Below are 17564 nucleotides of genomic sequence, written 5' to 3'. Positions count from 1 at the left end.
CTCTATGATGCGTAAAAGCAGAAGAATGCATTGATCATGTCTGAGAGAAATACAACCAGCTCAAATCAGTCATGATATCAGCCGGTTACCCTGAAGAGACAGACTGAAAGAGAACCATGTTGCCATGACAAATGCACGTTTGAAAAAGAAGAAGGAGGCGTCTTAAATAATTGCCTGCCTGTTGTGTAGAGGTCCTGAATGGTGATGTTACAGCAGGAATGTCATCAAATCACACACTTCACTGAATTTATGCTTTCGTTCCAAAGGTTTGGGTTTTGTAAAATAACACAAAATGATGATTCGTATATGGTGCAGGATTAATTTATTCACAAAACTATCATTTAGTATTTATGTTGTGTTCGATTGAATGCCTTTACTATCATTCTAAAACGAGAAGGATATGCCAGATCAACATAAAGCACTGAAGCCTTATAATCTAATACAATTTTCAACATCAAATATGATTTAAGCAACCAAAATAACAATTTGGTGTCATTGACATCATATCATGAGTTTGATGCAGCTTGAATAAATGGGTACCTACGTTTATTTACAGTATACTGTTTAGCTGAGTGTGTGGCTGCTTGATTCTACGAGTATGAATGATGTCCTGTCTGTAAAACTCATCGCTCTCAGAATAGTTATAGCGGGCTTTCAAAGCCCAGTCCATTCATAAAATAACAGCGTCCACGAGAATGTAAATACTCGTCTGGGTGTTTATATTGTGCTAAACACAGAGGAGGATGGAGGGCCTGTCTATGATTTACTCTTTAGATAACTCAATCCCAGGATGAGCTGGAATGAGAGAGCAGGAAATGCCAGCGATCTGTCAGCCCTTATCACATCTCTGCATTTCTAAAGCAGCTTTCTGACAGATCAACACATCAAGATCCTAGTCTTCAATAAACGTCTGTTAAAGTTATGAAGTTGGAACTCAACAAAACGTCGTCCTTTTTTAGCTGTAAACTACATTTATCAAGAAACAAGTTTGAGTAGTATTACGTTATGAGTATATGTTGTCTTAAGATAATGTTTGCACAGTGTATCTCACAAAGATGCTTGCTGTTTTTACGATATCTTCATTTATTGCCCCTTAGGAAATGGAAGATTGTGAATAGTTGCATAGAAGTAAACTTTCATCCGTATCGAAAGAAAAAAATGTGTGCAATTCAGAGCAGAGATTTTGGGACAAGCCAAATTTGTCCCGTTGTTGCCATTTGAATCCATTCAGTTTATTGTTGGCAGACATTTTTTTCTAAAATGTAATAAAACTAGACAAAACTTGCAGTTACAAAAGCTAACATTTTGTGAGATTCGTTATAAGATACAAAAAAAGTAAAATTGGCATCAGTTTATTAACCTCAGGTCATGGCTTTATTTTTATTGCTATCTGAACCAGGCCCTCAGCGACACATGGCCAAACAAGAGAACTGGAGGAAAGATCTGACAGACATCTGTGAACACAACGAGGTTTCCAATAAACCCACATGCTTGTGTTCAGCAGTTCTGACCCATGTGTTTCAAGATAAATTCCTATTCAAGCACAAACTGAGCTCATTCTCTACCAAATTGATTTCAATTGCATGAAAACACACAAATGAACTTAGATCCTTGTGTTCGGAGAAACGACATCTGGAAGACACTCAGTTATTTTACAATTTCGATAATATTTAGATTAGCAGCACGGCCCCGTTTATTTTATTTCATTGCTTTATTTATTTTAAATAATCACAAAATGTGTCGCAATAGTTAATATAATTATAAAAGTCAACAATAAATTTACGTTTTCAAATAAATGCATTCGTTTTTAGTTTTGCTGCATATGCATTTTATATATATTTTTTCATCTTGAGTTAAGCGATGCAAAATTAAATCGTGAAAATGGGAAACGAATAAAATCCTACTATGACAAAGGACTACTTTATGAATATTAATTAGGTTACGTGACTGACGCAGTAGACAGGTTACGAAGCAACGTAATCGTGACATGATTAATATTCATTAAATAAACCTTGGCTTTAGTAGGATGAGTAAATCCACAGTTGGAAGGGGGTTGGGATTAATAACAGCGACGGAATGTGCTCGTGTGCGCACTCTTGGTTTCCGCGCAACAGATAGAGCGGAATCGGGGACGCGCGGGTAAGCGACAGGTTTGTGTAGTGTCTGTCTGTCTGTCTGTCTCTCTCTCTCTCTCTCTCTCTCTCTCTCTCTCTCTCTCTCTCTCTCTCTCTCTCTCTCTCTCTCTCTCTCTCTCTCTCTCTCTCTCTCTCTCTCTCTCTCTCTCTCTCTGTGTGTGTGTCCAACAGGGAAGCAGAGAAACTCTGAAGTGCCTTTGGGAAGTTTAATTCAGTATAGCGAATCGGTTCGTTCGGACAGTTGTAAAATGATTCATATTTGATTTTTTGATCAAAACATATTTGCCGTGAATATTATATGTTGCTATTTTAAACGATTGACGCAGTACGCGTGCACTTTCACTTAGTGGATTTTATTGAGGTTTAGTTATGCTTTCAGTCAGACTTTCTCGTGGTTCCTAAAGTTGAAGGTTTTCAGGAAAATTCTCTCACGGTCGACTTAAGAACGCGAATCGTTTCGAAAGAATCACTCGTAAAAGAATCGACTCGAAAGAACCACCGATTCCAGATTTGTACGGGAGCACTAAGCTGAAGAGCCATGGCGGTGAAACAAATGACACGGTTGGATATCTAAGAGCACCGGCACCCTCCACTATGAGTTATTCGCGAAGGTAAGAGAAATAAGGGAATCGAGTGATTTTCGAAACGTTAACTTTATCGTTTGCTGAAAGTTTAATGCTGGCTTTTGTTCCGCGGCGAATCCCGACCGGAGCAGCTCAGTGGGTTTGGTGGGCAGGTTTAACGATGATCGCGGCGGTGCTCGATCATTTGAAGAGCATCGCTTTGATTGAGAGTTGAAACGAGAACTTTAATCGATGACGGAGACGCTCAGATATTGAGCTTCGCATCGATAGAGACGGATGGGTCTCCCGGCACATGACTGTCGGAAAGTTTTTGATCCGAGTTCAAAGTTTCCTTCACGTTCACGCGGACGAGTGTCGGTTAGATTTGAAATGACGAGCGTTTCTCTCGCGCTTGCGGTTCAACCGCGTTCAAACATTGCGATGTAAAATTCTTTCACTTGCGATTTTGACATCATTCTTTACTTTGCAGATGAGCGCGGGGATCCCGTTCAGCGTATCACAGGAACCAGGAAGAGCTCATGGCATTGTCCCGCTAGGGATTAAGCAACGTGCCTAAAAATTCCGATCAAAAGTTTGGGATTAAGCTTTCAAAGGTCACTAAAATGATCAAAGCCGAGAGCAATGCTGAACGCAGCCTGCGCAGCGCGTCTCCGCATAGAAATGCATACAAATCTGACTTCCACGCCATTAAGTGCACCTTTGATGGGACTAAAACCGACAAGTCTTACGCTAATGGATCCGGCGACCCCCGGGAGGACACGAGAGGGCGGCCGTTTGGCAACCGGGTGAGCAAAATCAAGAACATCTTCCTTCAGATGGACGGTCAGCAACAGCCGGAGAGCCCAGAGGCAAAACCCGTCTCGTCTCCCGTGTCACCGGTGTCCAAGTTCCCAGTAAGCACCAACAAAACCAGCCTCGGTAGTGCTAACAACCAAGAAGCACAGAACGCACACAGAACTCCTCAGGGAGAGGAAGTCGAGGTAGATAAAGCCTCCCTGGCGGAGAAGTTTTCAGTCACCAGAAAGCTCTTTGAAAGAGGGCAGAAGGAGCAACCCGGCAGAGTTTCTACTCGCCTGTCCCAGGGGACTGAGGAAGGGCGTGGGGGCCGGAGGTCCTTTGGATCGTCTGAAAATAGTGTCACTAAAAGCCCGACATCACCAGTGCCGGTAGAAAGGAGGGACGTTGAGGACTCGAAGCAGGTCAATAGATTATCGCTGAATGCGGGGCCTATTTCCAGACGCTTGGAAAGCTTCATAGCAGATGGTGACAATGAAGACTCGACAAGAGCTTCAGCTAAAAGCCCGGAAAAAGTCAGCCGCCCCATTGAAGGATCTCTGCAAGGGATATCCCAAAAACCAAACCCCCCTGGTGCTGATCCCAGCAACAAACCTGTGTCCCCAACCTCTGACAAGTTAACAAGTCCCGTTTCTCCGGTGTCATCCAAACCAACCTCCTCGACCAGCGAATCACTGTCTCCCACTACACTACACAGCCCATTTAAACGCTCTCCACCGAGACCACCCAGTCCTCAACCGAGAGACCTTAAGCCTTTACCCTCACCAAACAGTTTTTACGAGAGCCCGAGGAGCCCTGAGGTACCAAAAAATGAGAACGACGTAATTCAGAGCCCATCCAGGGACAAGGCTCCCGAGCAGCCTCCACTATGTCTGGACTCCACCAGGGTTGGAGTGGTTCGGGCGGAGCTCGTAGTAGTCCAGAACGAGTCGTCGGAAAGCGAGGAGAACGAAGACGAGCTTTTGGATGATGTTTTCATAGAGGTGAGGCAACAAAGGGAACTTAAATCTGAGGTACCAAGTGAAGATTTCATTGATGTCCCGAAGGTCTCGTCATCTCAGAACCACATGGAGGCCAAACACCAGGAGGAGGAGGAGGATGAGGATGAAGTATGTTTGACAGCAGAGCTAAAGAGAGAGGAAGCAAAAGAAGAGAAGGATATTGATCATCGTGGAGAGAATAACATTCTTGAAGATGATGAGGAGAGCGAGCAGGAAGATTCGGACGAATGCGGGAAAACGTCACCTGCGTTTTATAGTTTTGAGAACGCTGCATTTGTGGATGATAAGGAAGGCGAACCGGTTCTGAACCAGGAGCAGGATGAGGAGGAAGAGGAGGACGAAGATGTCTATGAGGAGTATGATGAAATTCGGGGTCTGTCTGAGGAGGAGGAGGAACGGTCTCCAAGGAGGACAATTCGATTTTCCACTCTACCGATTCGGGTAAGAAATATCACGCTGACAGTGGGAACGGTATTTAGGGGAATCTCTCAAAATCTTTCTACGCAAAATTAAGTTTTTTAATTGGTTTTTAAAATTCCTCTTTTTCCCAGCTTTTGAGTTTGGACATGTTTTTGTCAGATTCCCACTTTTACCTTCAGTCCACGGTCGTTTTGCTCATTTCTTATTTTTAAAACACCTCTGATGTACTACTAAATGATCTTTGACGTGTATTTTGTTATTCTGCTTGTATATGAGCTTGCTATTCTGTATCTGTGATCTGACCAGGAAATAATTTGATCTGCAAGTTGAATTATTGGTGTATGAGGAGTCAGACACTTCCTTGTGGCTTTAGATAGGAAACATTTTGAGATTTCTCTGGAATGGTTCCTCCACTGTATGTGAAGCCTGAGGTCACATATCCGACATGTTGGGCAACAAAGGCAGACTGCTTACAGAATGTTTGTTTGGGTGTTGAACATGAGTTTATATTTAGAAATATTGTTGACATTGTGGTTCATGGAGAGAGCGAGGAATGTCCTGAAGTGATGGTGGTCGGTGGAACAGTAAAGTGGAAAGTGTGCTTTGACATCGCAGTGCGCTGAAGTTTTGCCCTCGTTGTTTTTGTGAAGAACTGTTAGATAAATATTAGCCTAAATATTAGTTTCTCTGATTTGTGATAATTTCAAAGTCCCATCTAATGACAGTCAGACAGCACACACCGCCTCTGTCCTGTGGCAGTCTTCCACGGCCATGTGGTGCCGGTGGTCTGTTCAGCTAGTCTGCTCTTTTGTCCCGTCCAGCTTTCAGACATTGAACTTCAAATGTCTATTAATCCACGTTTCAGTTAATCATTCCATGTAGTGCATTCCTCCGCTCTGGAATGTGTCCGCACCTTTGCTCGCAATGATCAACAGTGCTTTCCATTTACAGTGAGCTGTTAGAAATGAGAAATAAACACTGGACTGCCATGGATATATTGAAATCCAAAACCTCTGTCAGTTCCGCCCCACACATTTGCGCTCTTGCTTCACCTCTGTTTGTGCTCTTATTTCTCTGTGATTGTGAAATGAAGGTGTGTACCTGTGTAAACAGGTCCTGTCCTGGCATGAGGGAGGCATTTTTCGCCATTGTGTTGCGCTTGGGTCCTAACATGTTCAGATAAACAGTGTGAGTTGAGTCGCTGTTATAGTGGGTCAAACACGTCTATGATAATTCTCTCTGAAAGGTCTGTTTATGAACAGGTTTTATGGTTGGATTTGTAAATGAAACTTATGAAAATTCTCTTCATCTCTGATAAGCTTTCCTGTAGATCATTGGTAAGAGAATGCCGTTGACAAAGCCATGGTCATGGGTTCGATCCTGGGGGATTGCACATACTTACATCGCATTATCCTTTACATTTGTTTTTAAGTCGCTTTGGATAAAAGTGTCTGCCATATGCATAAATGTAAACGTAAATAAGCTTGATGCAGGGTTTCGACACCCGAGTGAAGCAGAGTTTATCCTCTGGTTGTAGTTTATGAGGTATCTGTTGTAACTGGCACGCATAAGTCTGTGTGTGTTTAGTATGTAATGATGGTTATCGGACAGGAAGGAAATCAGCTGTGGATGATTTATAGATGTGTTTTGGGAGAACATTTGGTAATAGGAGGCTAGCTTGTTTCATTTGATGTGAATGTAAACGAGGCTTGATGAAATGTCTGTTCAGTGTCTTGGAGCATAGGTTTAGTCGATGAAACATTAAATATAAATGTCCCACAACCTTATTTTCATCCGCTCAATGTAAATTCAATACACCATCTTATAAAATGTCTGTACATTTCCAACGGTTCACGAAGTCCTTTTTGAGTCATTCTTTGGCCAACATCAACACACACAGGTCAGTGATCTCTGGACCGCTGTCGAAGTTCATCTGATCATTTTGGGGAAATCTTTCACAGCCTCCCCTCAGATGCACTCAGTAAATGTGTGTTCACCTGGGTTGAGACAATACTCGGTTAAAAATATACTAATCGCTTCTTCTGTCTCGTGTCTGGATTCAGGAAAGTTTTATGGGAGCTGTGTAGTAAGTGTCAATCATTTACAGATGAATGTTTGTTTGTCCAGGGGCGTTTCCACGAGGAGGTTCAACCAACACAGAGTTAAAATGTGAACTCTTGAGTTGATTTACACAGAGATATATTTTGATCTAATTCGCTATAAAGAACAATGGTACAGTTTTAATAAAAATGCTCAGGGAAACGACAAAATTCCACTCGGGTCCTTAATTGGTCTCTTGAAATCAAAGTACATCCCTATGAATGAATGCAGCCTCTTCACATACAGGATCCTCTATAAAAGCACATATGACATTTTAGTCACTGAGATGGTCTCTGTGTAATCAAAATGTGTGCCATGAATGACTATTGTAATGAGTGAATGACCGAGTTACACCACTTGAGCTTTAAAAAAGGGGAGGAGATGGAAGGAAAGTCTGGGTTTACAAAAGAAAATCAGGTTTGGTTGACAGAGTAAGTTACCTCTCTTTTAGAAACGGGTGACCCCGCGTTATCGGGTTTGACACACCTCACATTCTGAAACGGACAACCCAGAGTTTCCTTCATTTCAGGGTTAATATATTCTAAAAAACGGGCCCCTGGACATTTTGATGTTTAGCACATGTAAATAGACTCACATTCTGTGTTTCCATTATATCAATAAAATAAATTACAACTGAATAAAGTTTATCTGGACTGAAGACATGAAAACGTTGTGTAATCTCTGTTGATTGGACCATTTGAGTCATTACAAGTGTCAAAATTAGAGTTTGTGGTGTATACTGTTATTATTAATAACTTACAATTATGATATCGCAAAGTCTGCGATTACGTTTCACGTGACGCACGGCTCTGTGATTGGTAGGAAGTGCTGCTCGATCTGAAAGCATTTTCAAGTATCTACCTATCGACCTTTACAACATTATGTTCTTTATAGTACGAGTGAGAGTAATATGAATGCATTTCTCGTCGACTGATTTTTTCATACTGTGGTTGTGGGGCATACTTTTTGCAACTTACTTATTTTCGTCTACTATATAGTATGAAAGTAGCCAATTTCAAGCCAGTAGAGCTGCTCTCAATGTAACTGGAGGCCGTACCGTAGACTAATAAAGTGTGAGAGAGAGAGAGCGACTCTTTGTTCTGTAGACGGAGTATAATAACTCCCTTGATCAATGTTGGATGTGTCTGTAGCCGCTGAAGGCATTGTGATTAAAGGGACCATATTACACACATTTGTGCCATTTCTATAACGCTAGTAATGTTTTTTTTTTAATCAAACTGGCTGTTTTGCTAAATGAAAGTGTGTTTCTGCGTCCCAATTTGCCACGCAGCTTGTGTTTTAGGTGGTTGCTAGGGTATTGTTGTGTGGTTGCTAAGGTGTTCTGAAGGTTTGTCCTGTGGTGCTTTTGGTTGTCGACTGGCCAGAAGAGCCATTTTAGTCTACTGTACCAGTCTATATTTTTTACTTTTACAAATGTTAGTAAGTGTTTCCGTCTCTCCCCAACCTTTTTGTGTCAAGTAGAAGTTGTCCACACGGTAGCACGTCGAGTTCACATTGCCCATGTTGTGATTCTTTAATAAAAACAAAGACATTTTCTAAATATTAATTCTGCACTTACTTTATTAGAAGTATTTATTGTTCTCTCCGTCTCATTTAACTTCACGGTCCAGCAGCCAAGCTGAAATGGTTGTATTTTGTGTCATTCATGTTTTCTGTGCAGTTTTATGTTATGGTGACTGTATTTAATCGTGAATTACAGAAAGCACCAGTTACCAGGGTGATGACTTGCTGTGTGTGTTTTACTGTAATGTTATAGCGTTGTCAACTGATATACACAAATAGATGCAGCTCTTCCACATGTGATGATCCCTTAACATTTGTTGATAGTGTGTGGTTGTAAAGATGTGGAATACCCGGAATACAGTTGTCTCTCTCCCCCGGTCTGTCTGTCTATCTCTCTGTAAGACATGATTATTCTGAGGCGTGTCAGTAATAAGTGTTTACATCACAATGGCAGCTGAAGTAAATTTTAACTTCTTGATTTAAAGAGATACTCCACCCAAAAATTATAATTCTAAACCTAGCGACACCAGAACCCAGCAGCTTTATTGAATCCCCCTTGTACCAAAGTGATTATGTCTGAATTTGGCAGATCAAGAATGTATTTTATGTGTTTTACACTGCATATGAAAGCTGCACTTCGCTTAACCCAGCACATGCAGATTGACTGTCTACAGCGCCATGCAAGTCTGTTTAACGAAAGTCGTGCTACTCGACTGCCTTTCGGACAGCTATTTACGTCATAGCAAGAACGCCTCTGGGCAAATATGTAGTACTGCATTTCTTCAGATTTATTGTTATTGCAGTGGCGCAGCTTGCTAACATCTACTATCTTTGGCCTTGCCCATTGAGTGCTAGTGTTTGCAGTGTTAAACGCACACCGCACGTTTGTCTGTTTACCTCCATCACATCAATGGCAAGTTTGCATAACATAATTTTTTATATTTTGATGTGCAAAACCTCTTCAAGAACCTTATTTTACGGTATGTTTTAACGGTAAACCAAAAACTGCTGTGAGCTGCCAGTGTAAATCTTCTAGGGCTGTAGCTATCGGTTATTTTAGTAACGGAGTGTACTAACAATTATTCTACCAATTATTCCATGGATTAACCGAGCAGGTCGTCGAGAAACGCTTATTTTTGAGTTTGTGTTTGATAGCTTAACTCAGTAAAATGTTCGTGAAATTAACTCTCAGAGCAACTCTGGAGCTCAATGATTGAAAATAGTTTGTTTAATTTTTAACTTCTTGTTCCTGTCACATAAGCATAGAATAATGAAAAATACACTTGAATGTGCCGAGCCATCAGAACCGTGGGTAAAAAACCAAGGTACGTATTGAACCGTGGGTAATCTGTATGGTCTATATATTAGTCAGTTGGATGTTTCCTTTATCCTCACACATGTCTCTTGTTATATTTAGCAGCACAAGGTGTGTTCTTCCTGTTTACTGTGTGTTGGCTATGAATGTGTGTGTGTGTGATAAGGGTGGAACTGCACCTGTCATACACCTCACCAAACTTCACTCCAGGAAGTTAAACAAGCAATCCTCAAAGCTGCACAAAAGCTTGACACACTTTCTTAGCTTTCCAGATACACACAGTATCAAAGGCTGTTGTAAGAGGATAGTGTGTAATATTAACACAAAAAACAAGGATTTGTATTGTGTTTCTACTTTAACATACAGGAGATCAGCACACGTCACCGCTGATTTAATTCATTGCCCTGATCATTCTGAAAGGTTTTATTAATGATAATAACCAGCTAGCTATCTGTACATGCTTGTTACGTGGCTATTTATCAAATTAAGTACAAATGAATGTAATATTAAGGTGCAACAACACCATTATAAAGGCATTTAATTACATTTTAGTCATTTTGGAAATGGGAAATAATTTACCACCATAGTAGAAAAATGATATATACAGTTGTGTTCAAAATAATAGAAGTGTGTTTAAAAAAAGTGAGCAAAGGGCTTTTATTTCAATACACAAATGCATTTGGGATCACTGCACATTCTATTCTAAATCAAAACATGAATGAAAAAACTGTATCAATTCGTTATTACTCTACAGAAAGTGAAGAAAAGGGAAGGTTAGGCCATGTTCAGACTTGACATGACAGTTTTACATTAAAAAAGCTTGGGATGTTTTTTTAAAACACGGTTCCTTCCTTAGGATTTTAAAGGCCAGCACCAGCATCTTTTTCCTGCAGCTCAGAGCGTCTTTTGAGGTTGAATACGCCCTACGTCAAGCTCATTTTTCACAGCTAACCAATGACAGAGACCTGTCATCTCCATAACAACATGCAAGGATTGTGATTGGTCGAGAAGGCTCAAGCTCGAAAAAATAACATGGCGGTCGAACCGCCCGTTGGAGCATAGTCTTGTTTAAGTTACATTTTCACATTCAACAACTTCTGATTGCATTTCTATTGTGCAATAAGTATTGTAGTTTTTAAATATGCGGTAGACGCTCTCTGTTTATAATTCAAATAGACTTCTGTTGCGCTGCCTGTCTGTATGTCTGAAGTCATGGCGTTCGGCTCATATTTGTAACCAAACGTTGAGAGTGTTTTTTACTAAAAAAGTGCTTTAGTCAACTTTTTCTTAACAAAAAAGAAGTCAAGTGTGAACATGGCCTTAGCCTGTTTGTGAAGACAAATGCAGACACTGCTATTTTTCTGTTTTATTTTTAAAGTCAAACATCTACTGTATAGAATGAAAAACGCTTGAAGATTTAGCGTTCTTGTGAATCACTGAACTAATATTTCGTTCTATAGCCACAGTTTCTGAGAAGTGCTTCACATCTGTTTTGCATGGAGTCGACCAACTTCTGGCCGATAGCTTGGCTTCACATAGGCGTCTTCTAATTGTTACAGTTCTCACAGGTAACATCAGACTTTCTTTGATCACCCTGGAGTCTCTGCCGTTTTGGCTAATCTTCGGTCCATTCGAATGGTAGTTTTCCGTTTTCTTCTGCATCTTTTTGGTTTTGGTCGCCATTTTAAAGCTTTGATATCATTTTAGCTGAGAAGCCTATCATTTTCTGCACTTCTTTGCTTAGAAGAACAATATAAAGAAAGAAACAATGTCTGGAACGACTCATTTTGCTCGGAGAGAAATGCACAGTACAACATTTGCTGCCATGGTCCTTAAATAAGGTCTACTTGTTTCACACAGAATTATTTTAATTACACAGAATCAGCAGCATGCATGTCATGACTGTGGGGTCTGTTGTAGGGCTGTCAAATTAAAATTAGAATTTCGAATATTGGTCGATTTTAGGGAAAATATTTATATTCAAATGTAAATCTGTGCATTTTAATTTGACGTGTGTCTGGACGCTCACGCAACGTGATGACGTAGCTGACGCAGTTCGTTCAATTACGTTGAGCTGCGTTATTCATTCCAAAAAATGGAAGAAAAAGACTTTGGGGTTTCCAAATTAGAGAGCGTCTTACTCGCACTAAAAGTGTGGCACTTCTTTGGTTTTTGAAGTTTCAAAAGGGAAATTATTAACAAAACCAATATCATTTGTAAGCCGTTTAAGACCTCGCTGCTGTATCGCTCCACAACATCTAACCTGAGAACACACACGCAGTCTTCTCATCTCATTCTTGAGAATGTCAAGACCGAGGCCCAGCATTAAAACAATCCAGGGTAACTCGTTTTACATCACAAATATTACACAACCACTATCCGCTGACTAACAGGAAGAAATAACTCAAAAGTTGACCGAATTCATATGCAAAGATATGCACCCGATAAGTTTTGCGGATGGTAAAGGTACTTTAGTTCGAGCTCTTAACCCTGTGAGTGAGCAATCACGTTTCTAAGCTTTATGATACCACAGCAAAGAGCGTCAAAGCCTCTCTGAACAATCGATTTGTGGCCTTGACAACAGATGAGTGGACATCTATACTGATGCAAAGTGTGCCGCGCCCTCTTGTGGGGTTTGAAGACGTGCTTACAGGACATCGTTCTAATTGAATTTGAATATTATTATTATTTTATGTAAAAAATTCGAATTCAATTTTCCAACCATTTTGACAGCCCTAGTCTGTTGGTTTTCTCTTACTCTACTACACCTTTCTCGTCAAATATTCTACCAAAAACAGTGACTGATCTGGTTGATGTTGCCTTGCTTACTGCTATTATTTTGAACAAAACTGTATGTCTGTGTACTGTGCATATTCATTTTGTATTTAAAAACACATTCACATACATGCAAAAGTTTAAACATTTGTATATAATTAAAAATGTATCAATAAACTATTGCTTAATTTAACTAAATGCATGTATATGTGCTTTTAAATACAAAATTAATATCAGGGCTCTAGACTGCGACCAAAATGCTGGCAAATGCGAAAATGTTCACGGAGTCGCATTGGTGCGAGTGCGTAAACCACATTTTTGCCCCGCCAAAGATTTCATGTGATTTATAAGTGGTGAATGACACGCTTGTGATAAGGGCAGCAAAGAGCGAGCAGATAGCTCGTGCACTTCCTCTGTCTCCAAACTAACGTGTGTGTTTTTCTTCATTCGGTGCTGCGCAGACCGAACGTCATAAGAAAAAACGCTCTCTCGCAACATTGATGTCATATTTCGATCGTTCTGCGCAGCGTGTAATGAAGTCGAACACGTCGGTTTCTGAGCGGTCTCTCTCCCTCACATTTTAATCAAAAGCAAAGTCGCAAGACCGAATCCATGTTTCACGTGGCGCATTCGGAGGATATTTTACCTGAATTACAGCTCGGTGTGAATGTACTCTAAAACATGTTGCCTGTTCTTCCTTAATACGTGTTCCGCATATGCAGATGACATAAAGGGAAAATCCTATCCAGTGAAGTGTTTTCCTTCTTCTGTCTAACAGCTGTGAAAAACAAATGTCATTATTGACGTAATGACTCATTTGAATCGATTCATATTGTTGAAATAACTCGCGAACTGTCTGAACCCATCATATTAGTCACCCAAAAAAAGAGTGGTTAGTAAGATTAAGTTTTTAAAGTTTATTTATGACAATGTGTTGTAGAGCACATGTATAATCATTTAGTTATTTATGAGTTACGAGTGAGTTTTGAGCTAGCTAATTTGATAAAATTTTATGTGGTAAAGTAAAGCCAGTGGGAAAATTCCAGCTTTTTGCAATGAGGATTGTGAAGATTTATACGTTCAATTTGTGTCAGATCATTTCATAGCCAATATATAACTAAATAACACCTGTATAAAATAACAAATGCAAAGTTTCTTTGCAATTATTTTAGATTTATTGGGCTCGCAAGTTTTACAGTGCAAATATGAAGCGGTCTATAGCCGACTATTTTAAAAGACGATTCCTCAACGGAGTTCATTATGCAAGGTCATTATGATTACTATAAAAAAAGGGTGCGACCAAATTGTAAATTGCGACCGTTGTGAAAAATAAGCCTAGAGCCACGAGTATATGCACAATCCCTTGTGTCTGAAGGCAAACTTCACATTTAGTTTAGTGAGGATGAGGACGAGAGAGGAAGAGCGTTACAGTAAGACAGGAAGATGTGTGAATGTTTGTCTGTCGTGTGTAACTGAAGCAGGTGTGAACGGCACAGCACAGATTCTCTTTCTCGCTCACCGAGGATGAATGATCAGGTTTCGGCAAAGAAAGGGAACATTGTTTGAATTGCTGGGGTCGTCCGTGGCAACAGGAGTGCTGGAAAAGAGAAAGAAAGAGAGAAAAAGAGGCCAAGTGTAACCACAGGGCAGTGTGAGGTCAGTGCGGGCCTGCCATTCATCACATGTACGAATACTGTGACATGTTTTCTACAGACAATTACGGCACAATTAGTTGACTTTCTTCCTCTCTCAGTCTCGTTTTTTTTTTTTTTATGGATTTTCCGTATGTTTACAGGTTGGTATAGATTCCTGTGGTTGCTGTAAGCTACACTGCAGAAAATCACTTTAACTTGTTTTTCCAAGAACATTCTTTGAAGGGATAAATTGAGCTGGAGCACTTTTTTGGATGAGATGATGTGTTTATTGCAATGGATTTGTTGATAAAATATGAAAAGATTTGTGAAAAGACCTTATTTTTTTGGTCCAGAAGATATTTATTAAGCTTATGTAGGCATTTGGAGTACTGTTGATGGGTGGATGTGATGTTTGGAGCTTCATCACGCTGACCCTCATATCAGAAGATCAATGAATCATTTTATATTAAAGCTGAATCATGCTGTGTTCGTGATGTTATGAAAAAAGGGTCATAGAATTTCTTATTTTTGTGTATCTTGTTTTACGGGGATGCATCACAAAAGTATGGATGTAAAACCACATTCAAACACTATTTATTCAGTCATTCCTGTGGAGATTCACACTGAGCTTCTCTGTGTAGTTTGCTGCTCACCCGACTGTTGTTTTCCTTAAATACTGTGAAGGAATGTGTGTTTTCTGTCCAACGGTTTGCAATTGTTGCAAATCTACAGACAGGGCTTGACATTCACGTTTTGCTCACCTGCCACAGTGCCAAGTGGTTTTCCAAAGGCACTAGGCACTCAGCGTTTTCACTGGCCAAAGTTTTGGTGTTATGTTGTAATGTTACATTTTATATATGATTAAAGTTGACATTGAATAACTTGATTTAAAGTAATTTTACCTTTAAAAAACCTATATCAGCCGGTATATATGATAGACAATACTGTACTTATTAGTAAGACCTCGGGAGGACGCAGCAAGTACCTTCATCATCTCGAGCTCAGCGGACTTCATGAGGACAACTTCACCACCACACTGTCTTGTAGCGAAGTTATCTTCCCTGTTCAGTCGACATGTTGGTGTTCGAACCAACGGACTTGTCCGTTCACTTCTACACGAGGACTTGTGTGTCGGTTGTGCGCGTTCCGATGACCAAACGCTGGGTGTAGGGAGTGCTCATGGGAGTTGAACATTTATGCATTGGGCAGACGCTTTTATCCAAAGCGACTTACATGGCATTATCCTATACATTTGTTTCTAAGTATGAGCAATCCCCTGGGTTTGGACCCATGACGTTGGCGTTGTGAACGCCATGCTCTTACCACTGAGCTACAGGAAAGCATTAGTTGTAGTTAAGAAAACTACAATTAATGAATGATATTCCCGCCAAAAAAATGGCTTGTGGGAGTGGTTTTTTTGCTTGCCATTGCTTAAAATCGACCCACATTTGGCGGGTTGGCAGGTGTTAATGTAAAAATGGCAAAAAAAGTCCTATTTCGCTCAAATTTTACAAGCTTGCTGGGCAACTTAAATGTAATAGATTAAAGGTGAGAACTCTCTCGATGACCGCACTCAGACACAGCCAGCATAGTGCGATACGCTCACAAATGACTCTTGAATCTGTTCTTTAATGAATCAGTAAAATAGACTAGTGAACTTGAGTTATTAGTTCTTTCTAACAAATCATTCACTGAATCTGTAAGAGAGATTTGTTTAGGTTTACCAATCATTTAAATGATATATAATTGTTTATTGATATTAATGTTTTATATTTTTAAATCTATATGCACGAGGATGTTTTTATAAATACAAAATTAACATGCATTTTATTTGACGTAAACACAGACTTTTATTGTGTATGCTATTAATCGCGATTAATTGTTTGACAGCCCTACCAAAAACAACAGAGGTCAACGTTTAACGTTTCAATTATTGATTTGAAAAGCATTCTGTGACCTTTCATCCAATCAGATGTGTTTTAGACCTGTGCGTCTGCCGCTGTGCTTTCATAAGAAGTTCTGAATTTGAGCTTATCTGAGCTTTAAACACGTTTGTAATGAACCGTGAAGTTTTACATGCATGAAGATGTATTCAAAAACAGTTATTCTGTTGCGCTGACAGTTTTGGATTCAGCGGTTTTAATTGAAACCACAACCCCCAATAAACTTTTGGGCGCATGCGTACGCTGCGACCGGCAGTGAGAGTGAGTGAAAGTTTGTCGCGGAAGTTTTAGAGCTTTCGTGTTTGTGTTTGTGTTTTTACCTTCATTTTATTGAAAAAGTTCTTACGGTCCTGTTCTTTATTTTTATTGCGTTGTCTATGTATGCGTGTATACAAAATGGACATTAGAATCGTTTTTGCCCTTTGGACGCTCTCCTTTGGTTTATTTATCTCCGACTCCGTCAAAGGAGCTGTTAGCCATGGAAGGCTACAGTACACCAGAACTATACTGCTGCAACTGAACTGTGGGATAACGTGCGGCACAGATATCATGTCACAACTGCCTGATTGTATCCTAAAAGACCCAGGGGGTAAAACAGCGACAAAGAGAAGGCGAGGCAAGCGGGGAGGCGTCAGGAAACGCTTCCGAAAACAGCGGCTTTCTCGTATTCCTCTACCCTCCATGATCCTCGGGAATGTCCAGTCCCTGAGGAATAAAATGGACGAGCTCCAGGGAAACGTCAACTTTCTGAAGGACTTCAGGGAGTGTTGTGTCCTGGCTTTCACAGAGACCTGGCTGACGGAGTATGATCAGGACACCGATTTATCAATTGATGGATTTGGGGCACCTTATCGACTTGATCGAGAGAGAGAGGTAACGGGGAAATCTCAAGGTGGCGGGGTATGTTTATATTTCAACAAACGATACTGCACTTCTGTGACTGTAAGAGAACGCATCTGTACATCAGATGTTGAACTTCTATCAGTATCGCTACGACCTTTCTACCTACCCCGTGAATTTCCACAACTTTTTATTACAACAGTCTATATTCATCCAAGGGCGAACGCTGCGTCGGCTTCTAACACCATCTTTGAAACTGTGCAAAAAATGCAATCACTCTCACCCGAGGCGCCACATTTTATACTTGGTGATTTTAATCATGTATGTCTTAAGAAAACACTGACAAATTTTTACCAGTATGTTTCCTGCCCTACCAGACGGGATAAAACCCTGGACCTTTGTTATGGATCTATAAAAGACGCGTACAAATCACTGCCCTTACCGCCGCTGGGTTCAGCGGATCATAACTGTGTGCATTTGCTGCCAACATACAAAACT

The 17564-nt window shown here is 40.3% G+C and overlaps 1 protein-coding gene across 6 annotated transcripts in view; it reads left to right on the top strand.

Annotated features, from left to right (window-relative positions):
• Nucleotides 1-2048: 2048 nt before the first annotated feature.
• Nucleotides 2049-17564, top strand: part of ppp1r9ala (protein phosphatase 1 regulatory subunit 9A-like A) — a 34746-nt gene continuing 19230 nt past the window's right edge. For 3 of the 6 annotated variants that reach the window (XM_079464587.1, XM_079464585.1, XM_079464583.1), the window contains exons 1-2: nt 2352-2746; nt 3189-4956. In XM_079464587.1, the coding sequence (XP_079320713.1) occupies nt 3322-4956 (1635 nt within the window). In that variant the 5' untranslated portion in view covers nt 2352-2746; nt 3189-3321. Of the gene's footprint in view, nt 2140-2351; nt 2747-3188; nt 4957-17564 lie in introns of those variants that run through there. The other 3 variants (XM_079464586.1, XM_079464584.1, XM_079464588.1) reach the window with 2 other exon arrangements.

This window comes from Barbatula barbatula, assembly GCF_947034865.1.
Source record: "Barbatula barbatula genome assembly, chromosome: 9".
NCBI lineage: Eukaryota > Metazoa > Chordata > Actinopteri > Cypriniformes > Nemacheilidae > Barbatula > Barbatula barbatula.
This window is presented reverse-complemented; position numbering and strand designations above follow the sequence as displayed.